Genomic DNA, 12,889 nt, shown 5'->3' on the forward strand with positions numbered 1-12,889 from the left:
TTCTCAAAACCACAAATACAAATATTTTTCAAACATATTGAAATTCAAATTAATTCTAAAATTTAAGAAAAACACATAAACTACTAAATAAAGAAATATTTAATTAATAAATACCATTTTTATTTCTTATATCTAAATTAAAATAAATTTATATTTAATTAAAAAAATACAACCACAAAAATAAAATAATTAAAACGAAAACAAAGAGTCCAAAAATCCTGAAAGCCAAAAATCAACGAGCCGAAAACAACAACACTACTAAAAAAATCAAGAAAGCTGAAAAGAAGATAAGATGACCGCGTCATTATAATAAAACTTTAGAATAAAACCAACAAAAAATGAAACACTAAAAATCAAGAAAGCCGGAAAGTTCATAATCCTACCGTTATAATAAAGCAAAAAAGCTCGGAAAAAACAAGGTGAAAGGATTCTAGAAAACGAAACGGTAAGCATAAAATCAAGAAAACAAAAAAGTTGATCAGCTCTATCTTATAAAAAAGCTAAAAGGATTTTAGAAACCGAAAGCACAAAATTAGGAAAGCACAAAAGCTGAGGAGCTTGCCCTTATCACGAATAGGGAAAGGATTCCTAAAACCGGAAAAGCTCGCAGAATGTGCAGAACTCATACAGCCAGATCGCGACTACAATGGGTTCAACACATTTATGAAGGCATTAAAGCATATGCATCTCTGTGTTTATTTGACATTAATCGAAAACAGCCATTACAGATCTCATACAGCAAGAGCGTCTCCATTGTAATGGCATCTCTGTGCAGCTGTGTGTTCAGCATGCTCCTTGTCCATTATGTGCGACGGTGTTTATTTCCTTGATGTGTTTCGATGATCCGTTTCCATCATACGTTGCTCAAGCCGAAATTGGCCTTTCCATAAATCCACCATTTCAAAAACACGGTTAAGAAAATTTCGATGGATTTTCAACTCGGACTCAACTCAATTCGTTCAACCTTTTGTTTTTACAATTTCAATAGCCATTTTCTTTTATAGTATTAAATTAATTTCGTACATTATTAGTTTCAGTGTAGTTTTGTTTAACGCTATTTATATATTGAAACTCACTTGTTTAACTAATTTTATTATATCGAAACTCGGGAGTTGTTTAACTGGCAAATTTGTCATAACTAGATTTCTAAATTTAGATTGCCTTTCCTTATGCCGACAAACATTTCGGCATTTGAATGAATTCGTGCTGATTATGTTTCACTTGATTACATTTCTACACCGTTTCGTTTCGATGTGGGCCTCCTATGTCACAACAAAAATGAACCAAAAAGTCGGCGTTGCTCGTTAAATAAATCCTGTGACGGGATGTCACATCTCTAAGATTTTTTTTTTTTTACATGTATTTACCGATCATAACACCAGCAAGTACTTTAATATAAATATACCTACAATTGCAATTACTTTAATATACACCTTCATTTAACATATAAACTGCAGGTACTTAAATTTATATATGTCTACGTTTAACATATAACCCGCAGGTACTTCAATATATATATATTTACCCTGACTTGTATCGAGCAGGTATATTTAATATATATATATATATATATATATACTTAATATACAAGCATCATGCTCATTTGATTTTCATGCGTTAATAGATATGCAGGTTATGAAAAGGGCATTCATAACCTATACCTTAACAACCTATATTTCAATCCACCTAACCTTGTCACGGTAAAGGAGAAGTATATGAGTTTATAAAGTCGCAATGGTTTTGGTTGTTAACGTTATGGAGTGTACACGGTTTACGGTGATGTGTTCCAACAGGGATGTATGTACATCCTACACCTAGCCACCATCTAACCACAACTCGGCACGGTCTTCATGGCCTGCCACAGTGTACCCAGGTGCCAGCTCGCTCCGTTCTTTACTACACTCGTACTTGCAAGGGGTATGTGGCTTGATCCGGCTCATGAGGCCATGTGATGCATCGGGGACGGGAATCTCGGTCCCAGTGCAATGGCTTCCCGCCTCTCTTCAACGGTGGAGATTTCATCTTACAATCCAACGGTGGAATGGTTTGACAGGGTTTACGAGGGTTTATAATTTCTTCCCTACAGAACCGGGGTTCATTTGCACCTTATTCTCTCGGCTCATCCAGCCCCTCTGCTATGGTAATTCCGGGTTCGATTTCGCCATCGTCTCGTTTGCGTTCTTCCTCCCTGAAGGTTACACAGTGCACCTCAACACTGCAACAGGTATTATCCCTTAACTCTATGGAGGCTCACGGCATTTTTAATACAGTTTTGTTTCGGTCGTTTGCTGTTCGAACTTATGATGAATTTGTTGGTGATCAGGGCATGCAGCCGGGGTTGTTCCACCTGCTTCTCAACCGTCCGTCAAGACTAAGCCTGAAGGCTTGAATCTTCCAGCGTACCAGGTGAGTCTTCCACACTTAACCTGCTACGCGTATCATAAAAGGGTTCCATTTTCAGAGTTTTGAACGGGTTATATTACGTTTGAATGCAGACCCATGATCGATGAGGTTTACTTACTTGGACGCCGGGGTATCTCTCCACTGAGAACCCTCCCAATGGCGTTCGGTACCTCTCGAGGTCTGGCTAATTTCTGTTTAAATGGAAGTGCTTCGGCACACGTTTATGTTCTGTTATTTGCTTAACATGCTGCCCCTGAGGCATGCATATCTTGGTCTTATTTTCCTGTTATACATTGTAATATTGGTCCGGCCGTGTCACAGACCTGGAACGACAGTTCAAGTAATTTATTGGGTTTCCTGTGTTAATAGTTGAACAGGGTTTCCTTATCCGTGATTCCATCACATGGATGCTGGGTTTTGTTATATAACTTATGAACTGTACAATATATGTATATCATTGACTGCGCATATCATGCATGTCTTCTGTGTTGCCGTTCTCTTACAGTGGTTATTAATAGTTGGACTAATACTATCACTCTGTGAGTTTAGTAGCAGCATGGTCAAGAACTATATATAGTTTTTTTTACTGTTTCCGGACGCGACTCTGATATTGTTTTGCTGGTCTTCGTCCGACTAGCTTCGGACCAGATGCCCTTGGTTAACAGAATATTATGCATCTGTTTCTTTATATATTAACGGTGAATATATGCATTACAGGGTTGTATTTTCCCATGTAACATGTACAGTTCTTCCTTTAATGATTTCGATTCCGTTTCTTGCTTTATTTGCACATCAATAAGCTTCGGAGATTTAGAACTGAATGTATTGTCAGTTTCTTTTATGTTATACGTTTTCTATGATAAGTTCTGTACTGAATTAACTCATCAGTTTTCTCCTGTTCATAATAACATTTACTTCTAAACCGTTATATGATTATCCCCTGCCTCCTGAAGGGTTAGCCGACCACAGTCGGTGTTTACTTCTGTTATCATGATGTGTCTATCTGACCACAGTCGGTGTTTATTTCTTTTATCTTCATGTGTTTATCCGACCACAGTCGGTGCTCGATGCTTCGACCGAGCGTTAACTTATTCCATTTCACTGTTTTGTATATGCTCGTTTGTTTAAGACTTCATCCTTATCTGTAGCACCATGGCTATGCCAGCACGATACAGTGCCGCAGACACTCTAATGAGGCTGTGCTAAGGTGGTTATTACCCACTAACAGGTTACGCCTCTCGGCCTATAACTGCCTTTTCTGCTATAACTACACCCGTGCAGTCGAATAACATATGCAATGCTAGCTAGGATGATGAAACCCTACTGCAAGTTTACGATAATTAATAACAGAATCTAGAATCTAGGGTCCAGACTCCTTAACATCTACTTGTAATTTTACTGTGCATATTAACAGTATTTCAACAAGCTAGATAAAATCCAGGATCACCCACAGTAAGTTTCACAGTATATTCGTTTTCAGTCAGTAACTTGTCAACTTGGAAGCATACCTGATTCACCCGAGTCAGAAGTAGTTTCACAAGCAAGTCACCTGTTTGTTTATTCAAGCTCTCCACCCAGCCATGAGATCCATCCTTCAGACGGAGTTCTCCCCCCGAGCCATCCTGCAGGCCTCCAGCCCTCAACAGGATTTGTGCACTCACGTGCCAGGTTATCTGGTCCTAACCAGACTTAACCCTCCTTTTCTTCTGCACTTTTTCTCTTCTTGGAAAAAGATTGTCTATCCTCTCTCCGTCTGTCCTCACAGCACAGAGTCCTTCCCCCCAACCAGGACTTTTCCTCATTCCTGGGAGGTAGTTTCCTTCAGTTATTATAACTGAACACTTTTCTTTAAAATTCACCTCATAGAGGCTGCGAGCAATTCAAGAAAGTATTTAAATTACTTTAAATAAAATAGTTTATCCAGTCTTGTCCATAACACATAACAACAACTGTTTACTGACTTTTACCACAGTAGCTTTTCATTTTTTTACATAAATTGGGGTCATCACATCTCCCCCTCCTGAGATTGGACATCGTCCCGATGTCTGTTTCCCATAAACAAGTTTGGGTAAGCTTCTCTAAGGAGTTCCTCGTCCTCCCACGTGGCCTCTTCCGGCCCATAGTGCTGCCACTGCACTTTAGCTTGGAAAATAACCCGTTTCCGCAGCTGCACTTCTCTCCGGTCGAGAATGGTCAGTGGTTCGACCAGAACCTCGCCTTCCGGTTCGACCTGCAAGCAGCAACAACTTTAATTATTTTCCAGTTTTTAAAGAACGTTTATTTATAGTGACCAGATTACTTCTTACCCGAATATTCTGCCATTGAATCACATGTTTAGGATCGTATACGTATTGCTTTAATACGGATACATGAAACACATTGTGGATCCTAATATGGCTTGGTAAGGCAAGCTGATAAGCTACCGGCCCTACTCTTGCCAAGATCTGGAAGGGTCCGAAGTAGCGAGGTGCCAGTTTAGCACATCCACTCCACTGCAAGGTACTCCTTCTTGGTTGGATTCTTACAAATACATGATCCCCAACTTGAAATTCCTTGAATCTTCTCTTTCGATCAGCGAAACTTTTCTGCCTGTCCTGAGCGGCTTTTAAATTGGAACGCACCTTCTTTACCGTATTCTCCATTTCCTGAAGCATATCAGGGCCAATTCGCAATCTGTCCTCTGGTCCACCCCAGCTTGCGGGTGTGCGGCACTTCCGCCCATACATAACCTCAAAAGGACTCATCTGCGTTGAAGAATGATATCCATTATTATATGCGAATTCGACCAGGTGAAGGTAATCTTCCCATTGGGTTGGCTTCATCATAACGCAGGCTCTCAGCATGTCCTCCACAACTTGATTCACTCGCTCTGTTTGGCCATCTGTTTGGGGATGATAAGCTGTGCTAAAGTTCAGCTGTGTTCCCAGTTCAGCAAATAATGTCCTCCAAAAGGTTGATGTAAACTTGACATCCCGATCGGAGATAATCACCTTCGGGAGTCCATGCAATCTGAATACATTCTGCATGAAAATATGAGCAATTTGTACAGCTTTATATGTCGACTGCACAGGTATGAAGTGTGCTGCCTTACTCAGCTTATCCACTACCACCATAATGGAATCATTATTTTTCTTTGTTTTAGGCAGTCCAGTTATAAAATCCATGGAGATCGTCTCCCATTTCCATTCCGGAATGGGTAAGGGTTGTAACAGCCCTGCTGGATGTAAATGCTCCGCCTTAATCTGCTGACATTCTAGACAGCGTGCTAGATATTCGGCTATCTCTTTTTTCATTTTTGGCCAGTAGTACTCCTTTCGAAGGGCAGTAACCATTTTCTGGTAACCCGGATGCCCAGTGTAATGACTGGTATGGAATTCATCCAAAATCAGCTTTTTAATGCTGTTCTCGTTGGGTACATACAACTTTTTATTAAAGTGCAACAATTCAGCATCATCGAGTTCATACCCTTGTTGTATTTCCTTAACAGATTGTTTCTGTATTTGCTGTTTAATCTGCTGATAAACAACATCTTGTTCAGCTGCTGTTTTTATCCCGTCCAATAAGGTACTCTGCCATTTACTAACTGAAATTTTGCACAAGCATTGTACTTTTCGACTTAATGCATCAGCCACTCGGTTCTCCTTCCCTTTTAGATGCTTGATTTCAAAGTCAAATCCGCTTAGGAAGTCAGCCCAACGAGCTTGCCTTGTGTTCAAAGTGGGTTGGCTGAAATAGTTTGTTAGGCTGTGGTGGTCTGTTAATAACAGAAATTTTCTGCCCAAAAGGTAATGCCGCCACATTTTTAGGGCATGAATGACAGCTGTCAGCTCCAGATCGTAAGCAGAGTATTTCTGCTCATGTTCCTTCAGCTTCCTAGACTCATAAGCAATGACTCTTCCTTCTTGCATCAGCACTCCTCCCACACCTTCCTTACTTGCGTCTGTGCAGACCACGTAATCCTTGTTAGGATCAGCTATGCTTAACACAGGTGCGGTGGTGAGTAAATGCTTGAGCTGCTCAAAGCTCTTCTGGCATTCTGAGGTCCACTTAAATATCTTTCCCTTCTTTTGCAAGGAGGTGATAGGGTATGCTACCCTCGAGAAGCCTTCAACAAATCTTCTATAATAACCTGCTAACCCCATGAAGGATCTAATATCCGCCACATCCTTCGGTATAGGCCATTCCAATATAGTCCTGATTTTCTCGGGATCAACTGCAATTCCTTCCTTGGTGATCACGTGGCCTAAGTATTGTATTTCTTCCTTGAAGAAATCACACTTACTGAACTTTGCATATAATTGATGTTCTCGCAAGGTTTGCAATACCAGTCTAAGGTGTTCCTCATGCTCCTTTCTGGATCTGCTGTAAATCAGAATATCATCTATGAATATCAGTACAAACTTGTCTAAAAACCGATGAAACACACTGTTCATCAAACACATAAAAGTAGCAGGTGCATTGGTCAGGCCAAAAGGTAGCACCACAAACTCGTAATGCCCATATCGCGTTCTGAAAGCAGTCTTAGCGATATCCTCTTCTTTAATTCTGATCTGATGATAACCAGATCGCAGATCGATTTTAGAGAACACCGTCGCTCCCTTTACCTGATCGAAAAGTTCGTCGATCCTAGGCAAAGGGTATTTATTTTTGATCGTGAGTTTATTCAACTGACGATAATCGATGCACATTCGAAAAGTGCCATCCTTCTTTTTGACAAACAGCACTGGAGCTCCCCAGGGTGATACACTGGGGCGGATGTAATTTTTATCTAACAGCTCCTGCAGTTGCATTTTCAACTCTGTTAGTTCTGGCACACTCATACGGTAGGGTGCCCGTGATACAGGTGCTGCCCCTGGAATCAACTCAATAATGAAGTCCACATCCCGTTTAGGTGGTAATCCCGGCACTTCCTCGGGAAAGACATCTGCAAAATCCTGTACTATCGGAATGTTACCCAGCATAGCAGTTTTATCCTTCTGATTCGCGTATCCCACTTGAATAGCGTAGATTTGACACTTCTTCTTGATACACTTAGCTAGCTGAGTTGCTGTAATAGGTCGAATCTGCACAGGGTGTCTGATTCCTTGCAACTCCTGCTGTTCCCCACGGTCATCCTTATAATAGATGGTTTTGGTCTTGCAGTTGACTAAAGACCAGTGTTTCTCCAGCCAGTCCATACCAATCAAAATGTCATAGGAACCCAACGGCAAAACATTCAAATCTGCCACTATTGGCTGTCCTGCTATGGTCAAGGAACAATTATTTACTTTGGCCAAGACTCGTCTCTTGGCTCCTGTAGCTAGTTGAACCAGCCACAGATTTTTAAACTTTTCAGCTTGCAGTTTACACTGTTCTACTATTTTCGGGCTAATATAACTTAAAGTAGCCCCTGGGTCTATTAGAACAACTATGGAAAGGTTGGAGATTTTACCTTCGAATTCAACCATAGATGGTTGATACTCCGCCTGACGGTCCTCCAGCGCTGCATTGATTCTGGGTACACTACGCGCCACGTCTCCAACCGTTGATGCCTCATGAATCTGTGATATCTGGTCTGTCCCCTTCCGCTGTGGACAATTTTTAACATAGTGAGGTCCCCCACATCCCCAGCATTGAACTGGTGGTCTGGTCATCCCCTCACCTTCTGGTCTAACAGACTGCTCATTTGCCTTGGATTCGCCCAACGGTCTGGACCGGGATGCATTCCTTGCAACAGGTCTACTGTTTAGTCCTTTACCAGCACCTTTGTTTCCACTGCTGCGATTTCCTTTGCTGCTCCCAACCATGCGACCACTTCTTTTCTCATTCCACCTTTTGCTTGAAGTGTCCCCTTTCTGTTTACTCTGCTGGTAGCAGATTCTCGCTTTACGGATGGCCTCATCCATGGTCCTAGGATTGTCGAACTCAATCCTTTCCCTTATGTATGCAGGCAAACTGCTCACAAACCTTTGGACCTTGGCCTTCTCCTCCTTGATGTAAGGTACATAACGTAACAGCGAGGTGAAACGGTTAATGAATTCGTCCATGGTCTGCTGTCCCAGTCTTAAGTCATGAAACTCCCTTGCCTTTTCATCATAGAAGCGCTCAGTCAGGTACCTTTCTTTAAAATATTTCTGGAACTTCTCCCATGTAATGGTTCGCTCACTGACCCCCTTGACAATTTTAATTTCTTCCCACCACAAGGTTGCCTTACCTTGTAACTGAAAAATTGCCAATCTTGCCTTCAAATTGTGGTCATATTCATACAATTGAAAATACTTATTCATATTTATCAACCAAGCTTCCGCAGCTTCCTCTTGTTCACCATCAAAGTGTGGGGGTTTAATTTTCCGGAATTCTCCCTGCAGTTCCACTTTCTGTCGTTTTGAGGTTTGCTGCTGAGGTGCATTATCAGAGTGATTTTCCTTGTCATCAGAATTTTCAGGTTCCATTTGATAGTCTTGTTCTTCTGTTACCCTCTGCTGTTCTGCACTGGGGTTAGACAGAGGTGGGTTCTGCCTGTCCGACAGGCTTTTCAGAATTCTTTCCTGTTCTGTTGTTAAACGGGCATTGTCCTCTCGCAACCGTGCCATCTCGTTCTTCAATTCCTGGACAGTTTCCAGGATTGCAAGGTTGGTACTCCGTGTTTCTGCGCCCAATTGTACCCACAGCTCTGCATTCTCTTGAAGATTGTTGCCAGCTTCCTGCATCTTGTTTCCTTTTTAATTAACTGTTGGCTGTTGCCACTCTGTACTTTCCCTTCATAAACAGAACAGCAGTTAGAGGAATTATTACTTAGTTTCTTATGCATGGTGCAGGCTTTGATTGTCTGAGGCCACAGTGTTGAAACTGGGCTCTGATACCAATTTGTCACATCTCTAAGATTTTTTTTTTATACATGTATTTACCAATCATAACACCAGCAAGTACTTTAATATAAATATATCTACAATTGCAATTACTTTAATATACACCTTCATTTAACATATAAACTGCAGGTACTTAAATTTATATATGTCTACGCTTAACATATAACCCGCAGGTACTTCAATATATATATATTTACCCTGACTTGTATCCAGCAGGTATCTTTAATATATATATATATATACTTAATATACAAGCATCATGCTCATTTGATTTTCATGCGTTAATAGATATGCGGGTTATGAAAAGGGCATTCATAACCTATACCTTAACAACCTATATTTCAATCCACCTAACCTTGTCACGCTAAAGGAGAAGTATATGAGTTTATAAAGTCGCAATGCTTTTGGTTGTTAACGTTATGGAGTGTACACGGTTTACGGTGATGTGTTCCAACAGGGATGTATGTACATCCTACACCTAGCCACCATCTAACCACAACTCGGCACGGTCTTCATGGCCTGCCACAGTGTACCCAGGTGCCAGCTCGCTCCGTTCTTTACTACACTCGTACTTGCAAGGGGTATGTGGCTTGATCCGGCTCATGAGGCCATGTGATGCATCGGGGACGGGAATCTCGGTCCCAGTGCAATGGCTTCCCGCCTCTCTTCAACGGTGGAGATTTCATCTTACAATCCAACGGTGGAACGATTTGACAGGGTTTATAATTTCTTCCCTACAGAACCGGGGTTCATTTGCACCTTATTCTCTCGGCTCATCCAGCCCCTCTGCTATGGTAATTCCGGGTTCGATTTCGCCATCGTCTCGTTTGCGTTCTTCCTCCCTGAAGGTTACACAGTGCACCTCAACACTGCAACAGGTATTATCCCTTAACTCTATGGAGGCTCACGGCATTTTTAATACAGCTTTGTTTCGGTCGTTTGTTGTTCGAACTTATGATGAATTTGTTGGTGATCAGGGCATGCAGCCTGGGTTGTTCCACCTGCTTCTCAACCGTCCGTCAAGACTAAGCCTGAAGGCTTGAATCTTCCAGCGTACCAGGTGAGTCTTCCACACTTAACCTGCTACGCGTATCATAAAAGGGTTCCATTTTCAGAGTTTTGAATGGGTTATATTACGTTTGAATGCAGACCCATGATCGATGAGGTTTACTTACTTGGACGTCGGGGTATCTCTCCACTGAGAACCCTCCCAATGGCGTTCGGTACCTCTCGAGGTCTGGCTAATTTCTGTTTAAATGGAAGTGCTTCGGCACACGTTTATGTTCTGTTATTTGCTTAACATGCTGCCCCTGAGGCATGCATATCTTGGTCTTATTTTCCTGTTATACATTGTAATATTGGTCCGGCCGTGTCACAGACCTGGAACGACAGTTCAAGTAATTTATTGGGTTTCCTGTGTTAATAGTTGAACAGGGTTTCCTTATCCGTGATTCCATCACATGGATGCTGGGTTTTGTTATATAACTTATGAACTGTACAATATATGTATATCATTGACTGCGCATATCATGCATGTCTTCTGTGTTGCCGTTCTCTTACAGTGGTTATTAATAGTTGGACTAATACTATCACTCTGCCAGTTTAGTAGCAGCATGGTCAAGAACTATATATAGTTTTGTTTACTGTTTCCGGACGCGACTCTGATATTGTTTTGCTGGTCTCCGTCCGACTAGCTTCGGACCAGACGCCCTTGGTTAACAGAATATTATGCATCTGTTTCTTTATATATTAACGGTGAATATATGCATTACAGGGTTGTATTTTCCCATGTAACATGTACAGTTCTTCCTTTAATGATTTCGATTCCGTTTCTTGCTTTATTTGCACATCAATAAGCTTCGGATATTTAGAACTGAATGTATTGTCAGTTTCTTTTATTTTATACGTTTTCTATGATAAGTTCTGTACTGAATTAACTCATTAGTTTTCTCCTGTTCATAATAACATTTACTTCTAAACCGTTATATGATTATCCCCTGCCTCCTGAAGGGTTAGCCGACCACAGTCGGTGTTTACTTCTGTTATCATGATGTGTCTATCCGACCACAGTCGGTGTTTATTTCTTTTATCTTGATGTGTTTATCCGACCACAGTCGGTGCTCGATGCTTCGGCCGAGCGTTAACTTATTCCATTTCACTGTTTTGTATATGCTCGTTTGTTTAAGACTTCATCCTTATCTGTAGCGCCATGGCTATGCCAGCACGATACAGTGCCGCAGACACTCTAATGAGGCTGTGCTAAGGTGGTTATTACCCACTAACAGGTTACGCCTCTCGGCCTATAACTGCCTTTTCTGCTATAACTACACCCGTGTAGTCGAATAACATATGCAATGCTAGCTGGGATGATGAAACCCTACTGCAAGTTTACGATAATTAATAACAGAATCTAGAATCTAGGGTCCAGACTCCTTAACATCTACTTGTAATTTTACTGTGCATATTAACAGTATTTCAACAAGCTAGATAAAATCCAGGATCACCCATAGTAAGTTTCACAGTATATTCATTTTCAGTCAGTAACTTGTCAACTTGGAAGCATACCTGATTCACCCGAGTCAGAAGTAGTTTCACAAGCAAGTCACCTGTTTGTTTATTCAAGCTCTCCACCCAGCCATGAGATCCATCCTTCAGACGGAGTTCTCCCCCCGAGCCATCCTGCAGGCCTCCAGCCCTCAACAGGATTTGTGCACTCACGTGCCAGGTTATCTGGTCCTAACCAGACTTAACCCTCCTTTTCTTCTGCACTTTTTCTCTTCTTGGAAAAAGATTGTCTATCCTCTCTCTGTCTGTCCTCACAGCACAGAGTCTTTCCCCCCAGCCAGGACTTTTCCTCATTCCTGGGAGGTAGTTTCCTTCAGTTATTATAACTGAACACTTTTCTTTAAAATTCACCTCATAGAGGCTGCCAGCAATTCAAGAAAGTATTTAAATTACTTTAAATAAAATAGTTTATCCAGTCTTGTCCATAACACATAACAACAACTGTTTACTGACTTTTACCACAGTAGCTTTTCATTTTTTTACATAAATTGGGGTCATCACACAGGACATTTCCATTTCAAAAACTCACTTTTTCTAACTGCATTGCTTTCCGTGCCTGAAAACCTCACTCAGTCCATAATATTTCATTGGGCAAGTCTGGCGTGTTGTTACACCACGCTGTTACATGCTGGCGTTTCTCCATTATTAGTTTCCGTTTTGTTTAACCCCGACATTTTTAATATGAAATATTTTAGTGAAACAAATCTAAAATTCTCAGATCGCTTTTGTATATAAATTAAAAATGTATTTCATCGTGATTATGATTAAATTTTTATGTGTTATAATCATATATATTTTTTTTTATTTTTTTTTCATTATAAGATTTTATTCAATTAGGTCTCAAATATATATTTTTGGTGTAAAGAAATATTAGTTAATTATTGTATTTATGTTACTGCCTATTTTCTCATGTATTTTTTTGTTTTTAAGTATGGAAATGTATATTTATTTAACATGTATTTAAATTACTATTATTTTATTAAAAATAATCATGTTACATGTATATTTCTTTTAATATTAGTTATTATTTTCTCATGTATTTTTTTATTTTTTTTTAATTATGGAAATGTATA

At 40.5% G+C, this 12,889-nt stretch overlaps 1 protein-coding gene and 1 long non-coding RNA gene across 2 annotated transcripts; both read left to right on the forward strand.

Annotated features, from left to right (window-relative positions):
- The first annotated feature begins 1,923 nt into the window (after positions 1-1,923).
- Positions 1,924-2,871, forward strand: LOC149178055 (uncharacterized). Its single transcript, XM_089423532.1, has 3 exons — positions 1,924-2,224; positions 2,324-2,406; positions 2,496-2,871. The coding sequence occupies exons 1-3, from the start codon at positions 1,939-1,941 to the stop codon at positions 2,508-2,510; spliced, it is 384 nt and encodes a 127-aa protein (XP_089279658.1). The 5' UTR covers positions 1,924-1,938; the 3' UTR covers positions 2,511-2,871.
- A 7,115-nt stretch (positions 2,872-9,986) lies between these two features.
- On the forward strand, positions 9,987-10,901 carry LOC149178056 (uncharacterized). The gene is made up of 2 exons (XR_016258814.1): positions 9,987-10,129; positions 10,229-10,901. It is a non-coding gene; the product is annotated as an uncharacterized LOC149178056 (long non-coding RNA).
- The last annotated feature ends 1,988 nt before the right edge of the window (positions 10,902-12,889 follow it).

Source organism: Pinus tabuliformis, chromosome 4_1 (genome assembly GCF_031772625.1).
Source record: "Pinus tabuliformis cultivar Carrire ecotype Pingquan chromosome 4_1, CPIR1, whole genome shotgun sequence".
NCBI lineage: Eukaryota > Viridiplantae > Streptophyta > Pinopsida > Pinales > Pinaceae > Pinus > Pinus tabuliformis.

What these genes read in the sequence shown, in the direction of transcription:
- LOC149178055 (XM_089423532.1), top strand. Translation starts at nt 1,939, where the DNA reads ATGAGGCCATGTGATGCATCGGGGACGGGAATCTCGGTCCCAGTGCAA. An exon ending in GCACCTCAACACTGCAACAG is followed by an intron (nt 2,225 to 2,323) that starts GTATTATCCCTT and finishes GTTGGTGATCAG; the next exon opens with GGCATGCAGCCGGGGTTGTT.